Raw genomic sequence first — 20,965 nt, forward strand, 5'->3', positions numbered from 1 at the left:
TTTTGTTGTCGAGTTACAAGTTCCAAATTTTCAATACAATTGTCTTGTTTATCATTATTAATATGATTTATTTCCATTCCATCAGGAATTGGACCATTAATACATTCGTAGACAAAACGATGAACATAAAAATTTTTTATTCCATTTTGATTGCAAACACTTGTTTGCAAATACCCAGTTAAATGTAATATTCCTTTTCTTGGAATCAATCTCTTGCGATTAATAACATATCCATCTTTTGAAGATGCATAATTATGGTAAATTGGATGAAAATAGTAAGTTTTTCCTTCATGAATAATAGTCTTTGTGGCTGGAATTTGTGAAGATGCATTCTCACTGGCAGAAAAATTCATGTTTGCGATTTTTGATTTTTTATTTTTTTTCTCACTCATTTTCTGTACAATAGTATCTATCACCATGTTCTTAAGTAGTTTTGGTTTTCAAATTCATGTCCAAATTACCCTCCAAAAATACATCAACCATCATCGAGTTAAAAACATAGCCAAACAACCCTTGTATTCATTGATGATTAATCATTGTAAAGTGGAAAATTAATGTCATCCAAATCGTTACACATTCTGTAAAACATCTTATTGATTATTTTATTTTCTGTGCGTGTAAACTCGCAATCATTGTCTTCCATTGGTGGAAATTCCATTAATCTATTGACTGTTTGCAATTCTTCTTCAGAGTATGAACTGTTCAAAAATTCTTTTCTGGCTTTGTGCATGTGTTTCATATTTTCAGAGGCTGTAACCAGTTGCAAATTTACAATTGAATTGTTCTGGCGATTGGAATCAATGTGATTTATTTGCAATCCAGGAGAAATATGTGTCTGATTTACGGCCTCATAGACGAATCGATGAGCGGGGCATGTATTGTTACGTCCCGGAGAAATTATATAATAGCCATTCTCAGACAAATATCCTTTTCTAGGTTCTAATCTTTTTCGATTGATTATATAACCATCAACTGAGGCTCCGTAATTTTCAAATGTTGGATGAATAAAATATGTTTTATCATTGTGATCAAATTGCTTGTTCATATAAATTAGATTACATAAAATTGAATAACCGGTTTAAACCAGTTTTGAAAAAAGCAAGGAAAATTTAGGTTTTTAGGTTTTAGGTCAAAAGCTAAATTTAGGTTTTTAGGTCAAAAGCTAAATTTAGGTTTTTAGGTTTTTGAGAAACGAGGATAAAAATTTAGGTTTTTTGAATTCAAAGGCTGAAATAGTATTTTATGTAGTTATTGGGGTGAGATAATGTGTGGTTTATGGCGTCTCCGTTGCAGGAGTTAGAAAAAATATTGGATTTATAAGGATTTGTATGGGATTTTTTATCATATTTTGAAACGTGGGTTGATACCCTCATATATCTAACTACTTATCTGTTCCCATTATCTGTTGCTACCGGGTTGTATAAATGTTGGCCAGTGAACACAACAACCTCTCGGTACCTTTTTACTCATTACCATTTTCACTTTCACTTATTTATTTGATGTAACCTCGTTCATTAAATGAATGATATTATTTACATCTCGGGTCAGCGGATTTCTAGAGAATCATAAATAACAATAATTTGCGGAACTTAGAATCGTCCGCAATTTCTGCAACATTATGTGGTAGATTATTCCAATATCTAATTGTGCGTGGTACAAAACTGAACTTGAATATGTTTGTGTGAGCATTAATTGCGGTGTAATGTCTATTATGCATTTATCTTGTCTTTCTGGTTGGTTTAAATAATTCATCCAGGGTCAGGATTGCGTTGTTATCTAATCCCTTCTTGAAAAGACAAAGTCTGTCTACTTCTCTTCTATTCTTTAACATTGACCAGAAATGAAAACTGACCAGATTTTTGGGTTAAAAAAAATAAAATAAAATAATAACTACAGTGTAACCTCAGTCATTTTCCTTAGTTTTACAACCTCGTTAATCCGACCGGCCATCCCATTATTACGACCACATTTTCACGGCCCGAAATAGGTCGTATTGACGGGGTTCCACTGTACTCCAAAACAGTTCTGTTTCCTGCCTACACTTACATGTTGAGTTTGCAAGATGTTTTTACAGAGTAGGTTTTGCATCTGTTGTTGGAAAAAGGTTGCTTCTTGGGCTAGGCTCAGTTGGGTGTATCTTTATTTTTTACCTGTAACCATGTTTAGTCTAAAGAGCACATGTGCTCACAGCATTAGTCCACAAACTCACTTTCAGCTTCTTCCTAATATAGGAATAGTATACCTTGATCAAGAAGTGGAACATCAGGTACCCGCATTTGAAGGACTCTGGAGATATTCGGCAGCATTCGGTGATAACGAAGATGATCCGAGTGATATTCCTCTTCCTCCTCGAACGTCACCCGAGCCAGACTCGCCGAGGATAAACTCGCCAGAATGCGCTGACTCATTTGAAGACTCATTTAGTGAGGAAGATGACAATTATGGAATAATCAATAAACCTTCGGAGACAAGGCCATCTTCGGGCGGTTGTCGTTCGTTGGTGTTCGCTATTCCGACGGCAGGTAGCGAGGGTGGGAGCGATGGGGAGACGACTGAAAGCGATTTTAAACCTGGAAGAGTTTCAGCGGATTACGTGCTAAAAAGCGAGGCTTTGCTTGATGAATTAAACGAGAAAAATCAAACAGAAGCTGCTGAAATATTCGACATGTTCCACGACATGGAAAACGCAAAGGAAAAGATCGGCAATCTACAGATCAGTCCACGAGATTTAGAACTAGAAAGTCCCGCGTGGAGTCAAAGCGGGCATGGAGGGATGTCGCCTCTTCCAAGCAGTAGTGACGCTAACACACCTTCGGTTCACGTGTTAAACATGCAGATAGAAACTGACCTGCCTAGTGAGGATGTCACTGTACCCGCTGACGGTTTGTATGAAACCTTCTGGGTTGAAGAACCTGTGGATAGCCGTATATCAAACGCGCTTCCCTTGAGAAATAGCCGAGTTTGTTCGGCGAGGTACATGAGTCAACATGGAAAAGATTCTGCGCGGGTTAGGAAACACCAAAGCGAAGGTTCGCTAGTGTTGAAAGGCAAAACTATGGAATTTTTCAACTCCGAGGATTTATTAGCGAGAAGCCGGCTCAGAGACTTGAGAAGAACTTCAGAAACTAATAACGATTTTAATCAGCTTGGTTTAACTGAAGAAAGAAGTAATGGGATGGAGACAAAAGTTAGTGATACTAAAAAGGTGGGAAGCTTTTTTAAACTAAAAATAGTTGACAGATTAAACTCACTCAGTTTGTCATCAACATGAAATTTCTGAGTATCCGTCAACAGTAGGTAATGCAGGCCAGACACTTCAGATAGTTCCTTTAATTTTGTCAGACCTGTGCTTGTTCAATACTTCTGAGTGTTCGCTTTCGGAATTTTTATCGATATGACTTTAGAAAGTTCGTCACCGTAGGGTCCTTGCTTTTGGAGCTTCGCGCGTTATCAGTTCTGTCATGTTATTCGACAGGTTATGCTGGGTATTAAGGGGAACCTCTGCTCCGAAAACAAATGGACGGTAAATTATTGGAAATAGTGTCTAAATCCTAACTTTTAGTTGAAGAAGAAATAACATTCAAGTGTGCTTGAAATTAAATTTAAAAGCGACAATCATATCTAATTTTAAGCACACTTGAATGTTATTTCTACTTCTTAAACTACAATTTAGAATTTAGACACTATTTCCAACACTTAACCGTTTAAGATAGGAAATAGCGATTACTGTTTGTGATAGCCTAAGAAGAACCAAAAACCCAAACTTTCTTTTCTTTCTTTTATCCACACCGAGTCGTGTGTGAAATAATTAACCAGTGGTCAAGATCTTGGATTCGGGGTTACTGTGTTGAAGTTTTGGGCGAGACCATCAAAAGGACGAGTTAAACGTTTGGCGGCGTGCTTAGGAAACTATCTTTGCCACTGACGAGCATTCATTACAAGGGGAACGGCAATACGTCCAGTGAAGTCGTTAGGCTTGGTTCCCATAGCGACATAACGATCATAGTCATAATCATAGACATAGTCATAATCACAAGAACATAGACCTTTTTCATAAATGGCAGCTGATTTATTATTCTTTTCAATATATGTTAATTAGCCCTACTAACCTCATTTCAGAGTAAAAATTCTTTTGAATTTTGCACATGCTGACGAGGCTAGTAGGGCTAATTTTCATGAAAACAAAAGAATAATTTATCGGTCGCCATTTATGAAAAAGGTCTATGTTCGATCATTTTTTTATGATTATGATTATGTTGATCGTAAGCGTCTTTAAACGGTCCTTATGATTATGATTATGATTATGATTATTATGTCGTGGGAACCAAACCTTATAGAATTTGGGGATCATGATATAAGCAAATTCACAAATAAATACTTCACTTACACTGTATGTAGTATTAGTTGCAATTTATTGGAATTTTTACTTTTCAGGTTGCTACAAAACCGCCATTACCAAAATGGAACTCTGTGAAGAACAATAAAAAACAGACTTCAAAGCAAAAGCATCGACCAGCTGGCAAAAACAGCGGGGCAGAGCACTCCCCATCAAAATCGTCTTTACGAAAATCAAACTCTGATGGAAATATTCCGCTCTCTGTATCAGACAGTGAGGTATCAATTGGTAACATTCCTTTGAAAAAATCAGTGACATTTAGCCAAGACGTTTTGAGTCAAGGTGACGGAGATGATTTAGACAGCAGTGAAACTGATAATTCACCTCACACTTGTGAGGAGTCAATTAGAGATAACATGGACGAGGAAGCCGCTCCGAAACGACTGCTAAAGACTTGCTCATGGTCTCATCCCGGAGTTGTTATACAAAACGGCTTAGAAATGGAAGAAAAGGATTTGCAAACTCAAAAAAACCTTGAATCATCTGCCACCAATCAGGCCTCTAGAGAAGCTCATTCACACAGAAAAACCCAAAGTGCAAGAGCGAAGCTTTTGGCTAAAATAAAGGAAATCCCTCGCGAGGAAGAACCGTGTCCGTGTAGAACCGTCACCAGGCCTACAGCTGCTCTGCTGGCGGAGGCGAAAAATGGAAGTACTGGGACGAGAGAGACGTCATCAAGGAATGAAAAACTCTTGGTATGAACTGTAGTTACGTGAAGTATTGTAAGTTATGTACACAAGGCTATTGCCAAAGAAAAATTTCAAGGAGCCCACAAAGCCAAAAGCCAAGAAGTTAGAAGCCCAGCACGTGAAGTGTTAAGTGTTACGGGCAAAAAAATTAGGTGCCCAGAGCATTTTCTTGGGCGCCCCAGGCTATCGGGCTCCTGTTAGGCAACAGCCTTGTGTACATGTACAAACCAACAAAAAAATAGGCAACAGCAACAACGAAACTGTTACCCAGGGCAAGGCGTATGCCATAAGAAATCAAAATTGCAACTCCCAGTTCAGCACATTTTTCATAGGTCACTATTCGCACTTTCGTTACCTCAGTCGTTTCGAAAACTAAGAACCAAATCCTACTTCGCTCAAAGATTGTAGCGACAGACAAACAGGAAATTTGTGTTTCAGTGTGTTACTCTAAGGAATCATTTTACGTGCAACATATGGGACAATGTTTGGTACCAAAAATTCCGGTTGAAAAATCAAATGGCAGGCGTCATCTGATGAAGAAAGTTTGAACTAAAAAATCTATGAGTTTCAAGGTTATTCATTTCCACATATTAATTAAACACAAAGAACAGGAATTAGGGAGAAAGGAATGTGGAGGTGTGAAAACGAAAACCCATGGGGTTAAAAAGTGTTACACACCTGATCTCTTACTCAAATGTTATTTCACTCTTTCCTTTTGACATGGGTACAGTTTTTTTTTCTTTTATCTCTCATGAGGTTAAGGCAAATCATCTACCATGTTGAAGTACCAACATTTCCAACCGGTCCCACCGCGGTTACTTTGTTAAATCTTTGTTGAAATCATCTGCCACTAATCAGGCTTCAAAATGAGGTCATCCACACAGAAAAACGCAGAGTGCAAGAGCGAAACTTTTGGCTAAAATGAAGGAAATCCCGCACGAGGAAGAACCGTATAAGCCATACGCTCATATTCGTAGAACGGATTTTCAGTGCAAGTGGATGTTTCTGGGGAACCCAACCCATCGCTTTCTTTGTTTGTTTGCCGAATGTTTCAATTTCAACAAAATTTCTTGGTTATCTAAACGAGTTCTCCCAACCATTGACTTATGATATCTATGATACGGCTTAAAGGGTTCAATTAACAGTCCCATTTTGTGCATTTTGTGCCATTCGAACAAACAGCTCAACTGTTTATCTGACATGTATAAAACTGTTTTTTCTTTTACTCTTTAGAAAAGTCGTCCTACTCGGCCCAGTTCAGCACCAATCAAGCGTTCGCCGGGAAAGAGTGAATCGATAGCTGAAAGACCGAAATCTCCGAGGAGAAAACCGCGTGTAATGTCTGCTACAGTACAGGTGAGTGGCAGCCAAACAGGAGAAGATGAACAGAGAGAGGGGAGCCTTGTGAATCGTGTAGAGTTCTATTTTTAGTTCAGCGATTCGCTACCGGACTATCGGGTGATATATGTTCCCTTTTAATGACGTATCCTGTGGTGTTGCACTCAGGGTAATATTCTGGATTTTACGTTTTTCGTAGCCTCTTTGAAACACAGGAGATACAATGACGTGAATTTCAGAATCAGTCGTAAATTCTTTGTTCTATCGTTTGATATAGTTTAATCTTTCCTTCCCAACCCTGAGCATTTAAAGGGCGAGTCTGTTATTGAACAGGCCGAAACTCTTGTCATGTTTGATATCATTTAAAATGAAATTTTGTGCTCTGTTTGAAAAAGTTATAACATTAGCAAAAGGTCGTACCTGTTTTCACATGTAACGGGAAAGTCTTATAGGCTTAGTCAATAAATTTTAGTCCTGTAGACGATCCAAACGTGCTGAGGCAATGCAACATTAAATTAACCAACTCATCGTAATTGTTCCGTATTTTGCTTGAAAATTGTTGTAAAATCATAGATTTGCCTTCTGCACATCTGTTACTCAACTTCTGAGCCCAAATTCGAGTATAAACATCCAATAAACATCCAAAATTGTTCGAGGTGATGGATACATGTAATTCTTGTCGCTTAGACGTTTCTCGGAGCTAAGAGAAAGCTGAACTCCCGCACAATATGAACCTACAAGGGCTCAGGTTTTTACTGTACAAGCGGTATATAACTGTTACTACTCACCTAAATACTGTGAAAGAGAAAAAAACAAACAAACTGCAAACCAAGCATTAAAAGTCCCGTTTGAATTCATTCATCCAAAAAATTGACGCAGAAAGTCTACTCGCAGCTTGTAAAATATGTATCCACGCTCATTTATTTAAGTAAATTTGGAGCTTTAAGCTACGCGGAGAGCGCTAACGTTTGAAAAAATCTTGTCCAAATTCACCTCGGCCGTAAAACGCCCAATGCGAGCGCCTAAGCACAACATTTTTGTTTGAAACTAATATCTGGAAAATTGTCCGCGTACAGAGAAAGAGGACTGCATCCGAGGGAACACAAGTCCGCCCCAGGCCCTCGTCAGCGCATGTCGGCAGGTCAAGGTAAGAATATAACGTCGGTCTTTAGCGGTATTTATTTTCCAATGTTAACCCTCCTTGTTTTTGAATAGTCGATATAGTTTTGTTTTGAACGTCAGTGACAACGACCCCCGCATCTAGCCGTCTTTGAAATACGAACAATGCACATCATGATTTGGATAATAAGAACTTTTAAGGTGTCAATATCTTTTGACAGGACGTCCGCTAAATAATATTAAATTATAATATAAATTGGAATCGAGGGCTTAAGCTCATTCTCCCTTGGGAATCTCACTACCAGACAATTCATTTAGCTCAATCTTTTTTTTTAAATGAGTTAGTTGTTTTTTGCCGTTGTGTCTTGACTTTGTCCTCGTGTGTGCTTACCGTCTTCAATGAGTTCTAATTCCTCTAATTCCTGCAGCTCCAAAGATGCTCGCCGCAGCCGAGCCGCAGCTAAAGTTCTCAAAGAAGGATACTTGTTCAAAGAAAGACCTCCGCCACCCTTACCACCAGGTGTTTATTTTGTTAGAAGCTTTGTTTAAATTAACGCTAGGCAACTAAACCTTTTTACATCCAAATTTCGACTTTGCCTACTGAAATTGGAAAAACAGTTAACACGACAGTCTGAAAATACTGTTGAAGCTGTTGTTTATAGAAACTTTCACCCAAATGGTCAGTCACCCCAAAGGGTTTTCCCACAAACTAAAGTGTTACATCTGCAATTGAACCACACATCACAATGCTTCTGAAGTTTAAACTTGTGAGGGACAGAGTGTAGTCTATATAGTGTATGTTCATTGGACACCAGCCTTGTTTGTTGTTTAGTATGTTTTTGTTTTCACAGGTTCAAAAGAACAACAACAGAAGAAGGAAGCTAAAGGCAGTGTAAAAGACGATAACAACAATAAAAACAGTGTCACGCGGACTCTATCCCGGGATAAGGTGATGCGATGTTTAGTTATTAAAGTTTTCATCGGCTGCTGTACTGCAGTTAGTTTTCGCCTTCCGGATATCTCGCGATTGCGGATATGCCATTAACAAGGACAGGGATTCAAAACCCGGCAAATTATAGACCACAAAAAGTACTGAAGATAAAACCTTCCGCAAATACGGACTGTTGCTAGTATCGGTACTTAATCATGGCCCTGTAACTCATAAGGGCCCCGGGCCGTTGTAACGGGAGCATTCAATAAGATAAGCTGCTACTACACCTGTATTTATGTGCTTAATTTTCTACATTTGCTTGGATCATTTAGTTATAGGAACAAAATTAGTACAGTACAGTTTGAACTGCAGATTTCAAATGTCTGTGAATGCATCCTTTATTCCCAATGGAGAAGTTTATTGTTCCAGTAAAGTAATCAGTAATTGAATTAAAATAAAAAAAGTTGACGACAGAGTCGAAAACGTTGGGTTTATTTTATTCTTTCTGATATTTTTGAGCTTCGTATACACATCTTTTCAAATAATAATAATAATAGAAAAAAAAAAAGACAATGTAAACCATTACATGTTTGTTTCATTTTTTGTGGATTTTTAAGTGTCTTAGTATTTAGCGCTGTAACGCTAATTGGGGACACTAAAATCAATGAAATAAATATACAAACTGAACATTAAAAATCCCAACTGGTGGGATGAACCATCTTTTATGGTGTGTTCTCCAAGACGCACTAAAGCCGATATTTCCTTCTCGCGCATAATCCGTCTGTGTTCGTCTTGATTCTAACTACGACTCATAACTATACCCACTATTTATGTTTGCCCAAGTTCGTCCTAGACGGATTAAGCGTCTAGTATAGAAACGACCAATAAAAACAACAAAAGAAATAGTGAAGTAAATAAAACGAACGAACGAAAGAACACTCAAACAAATACGCCAGAAAACGACTGATGCAAAAACTGTGTTGCATTAGATAGTAAGGAAATTTTGATCTTGCAATCACACGTGCTCCGTCATTTTTGTTTTTACATGTAAAAGAAGTTTCCCTACACACTACGGTGTAAATTATGTACGTATTACAATAGCAGTTTTTTGCTTTAGTGCCGGTTGACATTCGTTTGTTTTCATTGTAGGGTGGAGATGACGTTGTTGCCTCAGAGGAATGCCAAGAAGTCTTTGCGCGTTTGCAGGAGAAAGGGGTTGATGTTTCCATGGATACTATTAAAAGGTGGTAACGGCATAGCGCAAATTTTAATTTTAACTATTTTTCGATTTTCTTTTTGAACCATTTAGTCATCAACTGAGAACAGCTGTGACCAGATCTCATCGCCGCTCGATCTAATCTTTTGTGTCCATACATAGAAAACTGCTGGGCCCGGTTGTTCGAAAGCCGATTAATACTAATCCAGGATTAAAGGTTAAACGAGGGTTTCCTCGGGCTCGTTAAAAATGGTCTTAAAGACTAATTTCAAGCGAAAGGTAAAGGAAAGTCTAAGTCAAAACTGAGGGACAAAACTCTTCTTGAAGAATCTTATTGATTAGTAATTAAACTCGAATCAAAGTTCACGTTAATCCAGGATTAGCTTAATCGGGCTTTGAACAACTGGGCCCTGGAGTACAACAGAAGACTGCTTCGTATATCCTTTAAAGAAGGGTCCACTTAGTATAAGGTAACTTTAACTATAACTTTCCACAGCCGACTCACTAGAAATTGACACCATGAGAAACTTAGTGCTTTTTCCCTGCCGTACTCTACTTCTCTCTTTTTTCTGTACAGTCAGTCTACCTCACGCATAACCATTATTTCCGAGATTGAAAGGAACAATCGAATTTTTCTTTTTGTAATGTCCGGCATTTGAATTGAATCTTGAACATTTCTCTGGAAACCTTTCGGGAAAAAGACGCATTAGCTGAAAAAAGGAAAAAAAAAAATCAAAACACGTGAGAACAATTGTTTTTGTTTTTGAAATACTCAATGCTGTAATGTAAAGAAAAACTTATAGTTTTTTTACCGTCAATAAACTAGGGAAATTTCTACGGGAACTCTGAAATCTCGCTGCGATGGTGAAACGTCAAACTCCGTTCAAATTTCAAAAATACTAGTCACGGGTGATGTGGATTGACTGTAACGTTCCTCTTAGATGGACACTTCTTCAAAATGAACACTTGCTGTTGGTCTCTGCTGTCAGGTCTTCTGCTATTTCTTTCCCCCTCCCCCCGGAACTTCCACTACTCTTTATTGCATTGTCCAAAGGTTTATTTCTTACACACGTAATATGTCTAATTGCAGAGGCCTGATGGCCCCGGCGAGGAAAGCTAACGACTACAATGTTGCCATTATGGGCACAACCTCTGGGTATGTACTTATTGGCCGTTTTTATGCTAGAGACGTTAAAGCTAGACGCATTTAACGTCTGAGACGTTAAGGCGGGGGTAAACCTGAAAGCCGTTTCCAGGCCGCTTAAAATCGGTTTAATGAAAATTCAAATATCTCGTTCACATTTCAAGCAATCCAAAAACTCTCTGCTTATCCCGTGAATCTATGTTGTGGGGCGTTTTGTGAATTTTTAGGTAAATTTTGGGTATATTTGGGAGAAGATAGTTTTTCTAGAAGGATTGGTAAAATTAAGAGAAATGAGAAATATTTCAGATTTAGTGAAGTTTTAAAATTAGAATTTGTAGTTAATAATTAAAAGACGGATACCAAGTTAGTCCACTAGAAACCTGGGGTGCTCTTGCGTGGGTATCAACTGTCTGTTCGCGTTTAAAAAATCATTTTCTTTCTTTTATATCCTCTTTGAACCTCTTAAAATTCCATTCAAATTCACGTTTACCCTCACCTTAAAGCCGTCTGGTTTAAAAACGGGACGCATAAAAGTATACTTTACTTGAAGCTCAACTTCACTCTACATTCTGCTCCGAGACTTCTTCAAGTTCTTCTTGGCCGCCATGTTGTTTAAGGGGGGACTTAACCTAAATTTGAATGAAATTTCAAGTGGTTTTAAGAAAGGATAGAAGAAAGAAAATGATTTTTGGAACACTAACAGACAGTTGATACCCACGCAAGAGCACCCCAGGTTGCTAGTGGACTAACTTGGTATCCGTCTATTAATTATTAACTACAAATTCTTATTTTAAAACTTCACCAATTCTTCAATATTTCTTTTTTCTCTTGATTTAACCAATCCTTCTAGAAAAACTAACTCCTCCCAAATATACCCCCAAATCACCCCAAAATTCACAAAACACCCCACAACATAGATTTACGGGATGAACATAGAGTTTTTGGATCGCTTGAAACGTGAACGAGATATTTCCATTAAAGCCATGTAAAGTGCGGTAAAATGGCGTTTACGTTAAGTCCCCCCTTAAGACGAACATTTTTAAGAAATCCTTGATGTAATCGACATCAACCTAAAAGATGTTAAGAAATCCACGAATTCAACACTTCTGCCAGAGTTGCAAATGAACACAGTAATTTTATGACATTTTAGGACGAAAACAAGCCTCGCACCACAATGAGGCTGCGCCTCGTGCACATCTAAGAAAATGTGTCCCAAATGGGAGAAAAAGACGCTGTCGCGTCTCATATAATGTTTTCAGCACCATTAAGTTTTCGGAGCTCCCACGGCGGGTGGACCGGTGAGGGTGGGACTAGTAACTCTACCCCAATGAGGGGGGTAGGGGGGAGCAGAGGCGGGGGAGCATATTTGCTCAAATTATTTGTCATGTTTTTTTTATTGTTATATTAACATGTTAAAACGCGCGTTTTAACTCGTATCTACTTCAAATGGATGTATCTGCCACTGTAAATTCGATGTAAATGTCAAGAAAGCTATGATCTTGTCCCCCTTTAAGCGCTAAGCCTCGATTTCAGGACTAAACGCTAACTCGTGCCAGTGGTCTGTGGACGAGTCAGGGCTAAATGCGTCCCAGTAAGGGCGTCCCGTTTTTATACTAGACGCATTTAACGTCTGAGACGTTGAAGTCGTCTATCAAGTGCGTCTAAACGACGCACTTAACTAAAGACGTTAAAGCCGTCAGACGTTAAATGCGTCTGTCTTATTTACCGTTTTTATACTAGACGTTAAAGTCGTCTCGAGACGACTTTAAAGTCTCTAGCCTAAAAACGGCCATTGTTAGTTGTCCTGAACTGTCACAAATATTTCTTGAGAAGAAATTCCACTTCAAACCTCTCCTTTGTTTTTTTGTCGGGTGTTTTTTTTGTCGGCTTGTCTGAGAAGGAGCTAAGGCAATAGAGTTCAACATATTGAAAGAAGTCGTTTCCCGTGCTCCCGCTTCAATTCCTTTTTATATCGTTGTTTTGTACGAACTCTCGACATGGAATGTTCATGTACCTACATACCCCAAGTTGCTCCTTCTAGCGAGTCTCATACAGCGCAGATTATTTTCTTACCACGTTTTAAAGTCCTCTGTGCGTTATCAGACCTTTGAACACATTTCATGAGCGAGCATTACATTGACTGAGCTGAGTCAAAAACTTTCAAGCATAGTTCTAGACTACTACACACATGCAGTTGTGATCCTTTAAATTAGAGTATAATCGGAAAGAATTTCACTAACAATATTTTTAAAACTAACCTTTATTCCAGAAGGAATTTCTGCTCCCCAAATATTACAGCATATCGGTCGCTTGTGATTTGTGATTGATTACTTGCCATTACCGGATTTCTATCGGCGACATATTTTGACAAATATTTTCTTCCTTTTCACTTCCCAACAAAGTTATAGCTTTTTAACCTGTTTGAGGTCTCTTGCAACGGTTTTTGCCCAATTTGTCGTCGGCCAGTTTTGTGCCTATGTTTGTCCGCTACTCGCGAGAACAGTTTGCAATACTTTGTTGACCAGTCACTCTGGCTGGACTCTAGACTCTAAACTCTGATCACGTGCGCCAGTCCACCACTTGATGACATCGATCGTGCGTCTATACTCTAATCACCAACTGCGCTACACCAATCAAAACGCGAGTTTTACGCTGTTCATACTATATCAATATATTTTACAGTGTGTTCACGTTCAGTTCTCTCCCGCTTCTAACAGGCTTCTCAGTCGACCTGAAAACTGGCTCCCAGAAGAACACGCTCGAGTCCAGATATGGGATAACGTGCTGAGTAAGTCAATTATATTGCAATTGAAGTAATTAGATTCCACTGAACTGAATTAGCTACCCTGCTACCCTTACGAACAATGCAAACTAGTTTATAGCTGTGTGTTGTATCAGTAATCCGTCTCCTACATAAATCATACTGTACCTTGCAATGTGCGAGTTTCATTTCTGTACCAGATGAAAAATTTGTGCTACGTTTAACGCAGCATTGAAAGAGTTGAAATTAAAATGGACATTAAATGACCAGCATGAAATGAAATGAAATGAAATGAAATGAAATGAAATGCATGAAACCGGTGTGAGTTTTTGCAGCGGTACGGGAATTTCGATCCGGTATGGCTACTGTCTACTAGTGAACTATCACAGCAATGAAAGAGAGACAGAGAGCTGTGTGGCGTGTCCGCCACAACGTCCGCCTTAACCCTTTAAACAGTGATCAGCATCAAATTTCTCTTTGTAATATTAATGCTTAGTCAACCCCTGAGGTCGTGAGAATTAAATTAAGGATATGATCATCCAAGGTGAATTGTTTTGATGTTTTAATAATTTTTTCCAAGTACTTTTATAAGAAAAGTATGGGGACAAGATAGGGGAATTTGTTCTTTGATATAAGGGGTTAAAGGGTTAAGCACGCGAAAAGATTGTTAGATAGATAGCTCAGGGCCGGAGCAGCATGAGGCAAGACACGAGGCACGTCTCGTCTACAGTTTTTATCCCGAAATGAAAAAAAAAAAAAGAGTATTGTTAGTTGAAAAATGATTCCCAAATAGCGTTTACGATTGCGTACTGAAAGCTTGGCTTAACTCTCATAAAGTGAGCGATTTGCCCAGTTTTATCAGTTTCGTCAAACTCTTCAGCGCTTTTGTTTATGTCTATAAAATTAGCACTTAATCCTACCGGTTCCTGTTTTCATAATCAGTTGTTATCGTCCTACTTATCGCCCGCCATGATATGCCAAAGCCACCTGTGAGTTTCTGTATATTTATTCTAAGTACAGCAAGGTAATTGTCATGTGCACGAATGTATATTAAACAAGCCTTCAAGTACAAGTATGATCCCAGCAGGTAGTTTGTTCAAAGTTAAATGTGCGTCAAGAGCACAAATTCTTCAAATGCAGCTGGAACGTAAACAAGTTCGATTGGCGAGTTCGCAGACGTCCATAAAGTCGTAATTCCATCGTCATGCATCTTAAGAAACAGCCAATTTGTGTGCATTTATAGCGAGCTTTCTATGAATTGCAGGATTTGATATCGCTTGTTTAATCACTATACTACTGGGCCGTAGTATCGGTAGCCTCTTGGGCAGACATATTTAGGGGAGTCGTGGGGAGAAGGGTAATACGATTTCCCTAAATATGACTGCCTGGGAGGCTATAGCAACGGCATGGAGCAGGAAGGAAGTGTGATGCTTGGTGCGAGTATTACACGGCCTAGGAGCGAGTACAAAAAATGTGGACTTGTAAGCAATAAGGACGCTACTAATTTACCTTTGAGGGAGACTGATTTTGAAGAGATATCAATGAAAAAGAACTAAAAATTACATTTCAAAGCTTCTTGATTTCAAACGTTTCTAGGGGAGTGGGCCTCCAGGTTCTGCTAGACGCCAGCGTGTTCAGCGCCCGCAACATTTACCTCGCCTCTCCTGGCTACGGCCTTGTAGCTACTGGGGTAAACTCGCGCTGGTTTGGAAGTAAGATTTTTGACGGCTACTGTAAACGAATACGTAGCCTAAAGAGAGAAACAGGATGAATACGTACCGGTTTTAAAAATCGTACGGGTAACATGTAACCCCCCCCCCCCCCCCCTCCGCAGGGCTAATATCTATGTCTACTGAAGCGATGAAATTAAACAGACAGAAAAATGAAAGCTATTGAGCAGTTAATATTCCTTTGATGCTGTTCGCTGGTGGTTCAGTTTTGAGTCTGTGGACGAAATGCCAAGTGTGAAGACGGAATTCGAATAACTTAGGTTAACAACTAACAACACACTGACTCTTCCCCTAACACAAAATTTTAATGCATATTTCAGTGTTATATTCAGAATTGTTGTAGGTTGGTTTTAGAGAACTTGACACCAACGCCTCATAAATGGTATTCCCAAAGAGTGCATTCTCCGTACACTTTATTAAAAGAATGAAAGAACAATAATCGAGTAAGGGAAAAATGGAGCATGACCTCGTGATCTGTTGGCTATGACATAATCACGGATGTGCGGCATAGCAATTCAACAAAATGAACAATTCTTTTTATTGCATCAAGAGTTTATTTTACCCTGCCGCACGTGTATGGTGTATTTCATCTATGGCTTAGTTTTAATTCCACAATTATTTTCACAGGGAAAACTTTTAGGCATAACTTTCATAAGCATTTCTTTGTGACCTCGAGAAGGTTCTATTTAAGTGCGCAGACAGTATTCATAAGTGGTCTGCCAACAAAGAATTCAATATCCGTGCACTTAAAACTAAACAAAGAACATGTTTTGGCTACCCGCAATAAAGCAAATCATTTTTCACGCCAGATTCTTGTAATTAAATTGAAATATTATTAGCCTAACGGACAAAAGTATACGTCAATCTCTTAAATTCAGGTTGATTGGAGCAAGCATCACTGTACGTATTTAAGGTATTTTACGAGTCGACAGTGGAGCGGCATATAGCCAAACTTTGGACCACGCTTGCCAAAAGAAACACTTTGTTTGAAGAATCATATATATTTCCATCTATTTTGCTTAACTTCTCTACTTATACACAGATCTGAGCTTATTGCTAAAGGCTGTTGGAGGGAATCCAATAAGTATTAGTCTTTTAATGAATGTGTATAATTTTTTTTCCAGAGAGTTCAAAGTGACGTTCAACAAGCACTAACTACTCAAAACGCCGAGGATTAATTGAAAAGAAAAGTGTGGTGGTCGTGGCATTGTATTGTGCAATTTCTAATTCACTCTGTTTCGTAAATCTTTTGTGATAAACGCCAGGGGCCGGATTCTTTACAAGGGTGTCCTTAGTGAAGAGGTTCTTAAGTATTGTTCTTCACCGTGGTGTATTGTTAAGAAACAATAGTTTGGAGGCCTTTGTAAATTCGCTGGTTTTCGATAGCGACACAAGTACAGGCACAAGAATCCATTCAAACAGTTTTAGAAGCAAGCGTCAGGAAAAGGCTTAAAATATTTTGTTTGCGTTTTTTAAGTGTTCTTGTAAACCCTTGCGCTCTTGCGTCGCTAATGTAAACCAGACTTGGCTAAAGGGTTTCTATCAGCTATTTTTAGTAAGGTTATGAAAAGTGACTGCTTTGTTATAATTTCCCCTTCTGGTGCACTAAACTACGCTTCGACAGACAGACAGATGAACAGAATGAAACTGATGGGCAACGTGATAAAGTTGGCCCAGTTTTTTCAAGCTCCTCCATTATGTCTTGGGAAAAAATTCAACAAATCTGGTCAAGGTTTGAGTTCTCCCTTCGAGATTCACGTGATATCTTTCTGTTGATGCTTAAGGAGCATTTTGTGTAGTAGCAAAGGCACTTGGCCTTTATTTCAGCGCAGGTTTGATCATCGAGAGCTGAGAGCATACACAAGCGGTTCGATGTTCATTTGTGCATGGTGTGATTTATCAGTGGAATCGCAGAATATTGGCAATGGCGTCAACCCTTTTTCTCAGGGTCACACCTCGATTTGTGTGTTTCTTGTGGACAAAATACTAAAGTTTGACGCCTCAAATGAAACATTAAACAGTACTTTTCTGTTGTACTATTCATCATGCTTTGCAAGGTGGCTCTAGGTAAAATCCTGAAGTGTGTTCATTCAAATGAAAGTTACTGAGCAGTACCGTTTATCATGCTGTGCAAAATGGCTCTAACAATTCAGTGTGGATGAAATTCTGAGGTATGACCATTCCAATGAAAGATGCTGAGAAGTACTTTCCTGTTGTACTCGTTCTTATACTGCACAATATAGCTGTTAGAATTGAATCTTGACAAAATTCTCAAGTGTAACTCGTGATTTCAACATAGTTTTCGAGCTTTACCTTTCCATGGTATTGTTTATTATTCTGAATAAGATTGGTTCTAACTTTTGGAGGTTTCGGATGGAGTCCAAAGCTGTGACCAGAGCGTTGCTGATATCAAAGTACTTCCTTTGTGGTGTTGTGCTTTACAATATGAAATTCGAAAGTTTCCAGCTTCAAATCTGTGTGTAAGTTAAAAGCCTGAGGGTGTTGGTCGATGCTTGAACGGTGCCTGTCATTTGCTATCATTTATTGATTAATCTTAACAAAATTTTTGAATGGATTGGAGCCAATCGAAAGATCTTATCATTAGACTAAACGTTTCACGTGATTTTACCTTATAAGGGAAAAATGGCATCGTGTCACACCTGTTTCCCTGTCTTGCAGCGTGTTGCACGGAATCTTTAGTATCCTAGGTTGAGTATTGTACAGGTGTATAATGCAGTAGAATAAAAAATCTTTATCCAATGGTTTACAGGCAATACACGTTGACATGCTACTTTATTGCTAACTACTCAAATCTTTTTAGTCAGCCGTCTCCTCCCCCTGACCCACAGGGGGCTCGTTTGAATATAATATCGATTATTAAAAACTGGATCATTGTATAATTCAATTGCAGGAATTTGATTGGCTTAGCGGCCATGGTATATGAGCCATTTTACCATAACCGAGGAAATTACTACCATCCTTCTGATTGTTCTTGCAAAGCGAAATCAGCAAGATCTAGCAATGTTTCTTCATTGTTTTTAATTTGTTTTAATGAAACAATTATTCCACTCACGCTTGTTGGATATGTGATGATTATAGCGACTCGCCGAGTTGGCTATCTATCCAACGCGCGCTCGTGGAATAATTATTGTTAATTATTCGCGCGTATTTCCTGTATAAACCATTGAATACGGTGTTTTAAAATTATCTACCTAGACATTAAATAACCAACCATAAATTTACTTTCAACTGGTGTGAATTTTTTGAGGTTAGTCAAGATGATGTACATGTGTAATTACTTGTTAAAACACTAATTACTTCCGTTATCAACTAAACAGAGTTGTCGCACGTACAAAGAATTAAAAAAGAGGGAAGACTTTCAAAGTTACCAAAGTGATTACGTAATAACTGTTGATACAATCTTCCATTTTATAGAGACGAAACATATCATTTGTGTATTAATGTATTTGTAAGTATTCGGTCAGGTTTTAACTTCACTTGTAAATTACACCTTGTACACAATGTAGGATGAACTGTAAATATTGGTGTTTGTATATGAAAGGAAGTAAACGAGTTTGCCGGGCGATTGTTTTGGACGACTAAATAAAGCATTTTTGTGCAACTTAAAGTCGCAAGACTTGCGTAATAATTGAATTCATTGATAGGAATGGGCCGTACACTAAGGCCACCGACTAACAAGTGAATGCATACAACGCGCACCCGGTTTTTGCAGACTATCTTTTAACGATATTTAAACAAATATCTTTTTTAACTTTTTACAAGCTTCAGCGAGAAATTGGGAGAATGCACGATTTTATTCGCTCGCGTCCGCGACGATTTTCTGAGAAAGCTGACAAGGGACCATCCTTCGCCAAACTGGTTCACACCTTTCCAGGATACGTTTCGGTGCGTCTGGTGGATTGAGATACTTGTTATGTAATGTTCTTAATCAGCGCTACACTGGATGTTCCAAGAAAAGTTGTATTGTATATTAAAACAACAAGTAATATGAGCCACATTTTCGCGCAACTTTTCAGCTTAGCAATATTGCGTTGCAGGTTGTGTTTGTTTCTTGAGCTTATCACCTCGGCGCGCAAGATTTTTCATTTTTCGTAAATACAAGAAGAAGGCATCTGCTTTCAACATGAAAAATTGCATTGCACGGCGGTGGTTATACGTACAACTTGCAAGGCAACACTGTTACGCCGCAAAGTGCACGAAACGCTTTCCGTTTGCTTGGCGTAATTAATGGTGCTTGAATTATCATGTTCGTGCGTCAAAGCTCCTCCCAAAATATTTCAATGTCATCTATAAGCAAGAAGGCCACATTGGGGCAAATAGTTGGAAAACGTGATTAAAATCTTATCCATGGAAATATTTTGACCGATCCAAAACGGACCCAGTACGTACCCAGGGGTGTGTTTCAAGCGCAAAAAGGGCTTGATATGCTTGAAAGATGCAAGCGACACGAAACGGGTCACGCTACCAGTAACAATTAAATTCATTCATTAGCCCTCTAAAGAGACATTTATCATCCTTACTCACTAAGACTCACTAAGTCTTGTCGTCTGTGCACTCGTTTGGCGTCCAAAACTTTTAATTTGGCGCCTGAAGATATTGTGCAAATGAGGTAATTTCAAGAAGGTATCAAAGGGCAACTCTCTCGCTTGATTGCTTCTCACTTACCATTCATGGCTAACGCTGTTCGTGATCACAGGTGGTAATTAGTGTCGCAAACTTGTATACTTTTTTTTTGGGTCTTTTTTTCACTCTCTGCTTCTTGCTGGAAAAAACAAATAAGCAGTGCCGATAAACCAATGCTCAATTCCTTTTTCTGACGGAAATATAGAGATTGGCTGAGAAGGAAATGACACTTTTGCCTTATAATTAAATTGAGACTAATCACCACCCGTTGGTAGGCAACTAAAATTTATTTACAATTAGTTTAGTTCTGTGTTAGAGGGCCTATTCAATTAAGCTCTTTTTGAGACTAGACAGCACAACAGAAATAACAAAAGAATTATAACTACTTGCTGCCTGCTGTTAAACCTCCATGTTTCTGCACGAATAAATATTTTTGCTGGATTTAATTCAGCAATCTTGCAGGTACCAGGGTATTGGACGGAGAGGGCAAGCCATATGTTCATGTTCTCCCACGATATTATATCATGTTGTATCTGCTTATAATACACTTTCGTGTGGAGACTGCAAGGTCATAATGTCGAAACAATATCCTTTAGATTCTCCGAGCTATTAATTAATCCCTCTAGGCAAAGAATTGTGTTCATAAAGTGGCTACCGTTTAATTCAGCTCACGTAGGAAAAAACTTTGCACTTCACGTTTCGAAAGTATGATTTTTGCAACATGCTTTTTGAAAGGAAAAAAGAATGAAAAAAAAAAAAAAAAAAAGCAAGAAACTTAACACCTGTCATCGATACTAGTGCAGGGAGTTCACTTACAAAAAAAGCACAGCTATTCAATTTCAAATTTTTCAGACAGTTCCAGTGACACGATCGTTGACCTAAATCATTCTATGTAGATTTCTATATTAATTTTCAGATATATGTATTAAAGTAAACTCTACTCTTTGAATGTTCAACCGCAAGAGTCAAAGATTCATGTAATGTGTGGTGGGGACGA

The 20,965-nt window shown here is 38.5% G+C and overlaps 1 protein-coding gene across 2 annotated transcripts in view; it reads left to right on the top strand.

Moving 5' to 3' along the window:
- Positions 1 to 18,973, top strand: part of LOC146484002 (uncharacterized) — a 44,368-nt gene extending 25,395 nt beyond the window's left edge. For both annotated transcript variants that reach the window (XM_085105327.1, XM_085105328.1), the window contains exons 5-14: positions 2,232 to 3,205; positions 4,435 to 5,091; positions 6,319 to 6,441; positions 7,500 to 7,570; positions 7,971 to 8,062; positions 8,394 to 8,491; positions 9,623 to 9,717; positions 10,780 to 10,845; positions 13,551 to 13,621; positions 16,449 to 18,973. In XM_085105327.1, the coding sequence (XP_084961453.1) occupies positions 2,232 to 3,205; positions 4,435 to 5,091; positions 6,319 to 6,441; positions 7,500 to 7,570; positions 7,971 to 8,062; positions 8,394 to 8,491; positions 9,623 to 9,717; positions 10,780 to 10,845; positions 13,551 to 13,621; positions 16,449 to 16,462 (2,261 nt within the window). In that variant the 3' untranslated portion in view covers positions 16,463 to 18,973. The remainder of the gene's footprint in view (positions 1 to 2,231; positions 3,206 to 4,434; positions 5,092 to 6,318; positions 6,442 to 7,499; positions 7,571 to 7,970; positions 8,063 to 8,393; positions 8,492 to 9,622; positions 9,718 to 10,779; positions 10,846 to 13,550; positions 13,622 to 16,448) is intronic.
- The last annotated feature ends 1,992 nt before the right edge of the window (positions 18,974 to 20,965 follow it).

This window comes from Pavona decussata, unplaced genomic scaffold (genome assembly GCF_977016875.1).
Source record: "Pavona decussata unplaced genomic scaffold, jaPavDecu1.1 SCAFFOLD_37, whole genome shotgun sequence".
In the NCBI taxonomy this organism is placed as follows: Eukaryota; Metazoa; Cnidaria; class Anthozoa; order Scleractinia; family Agariciidae; genus Pavona; species Pavona decussata.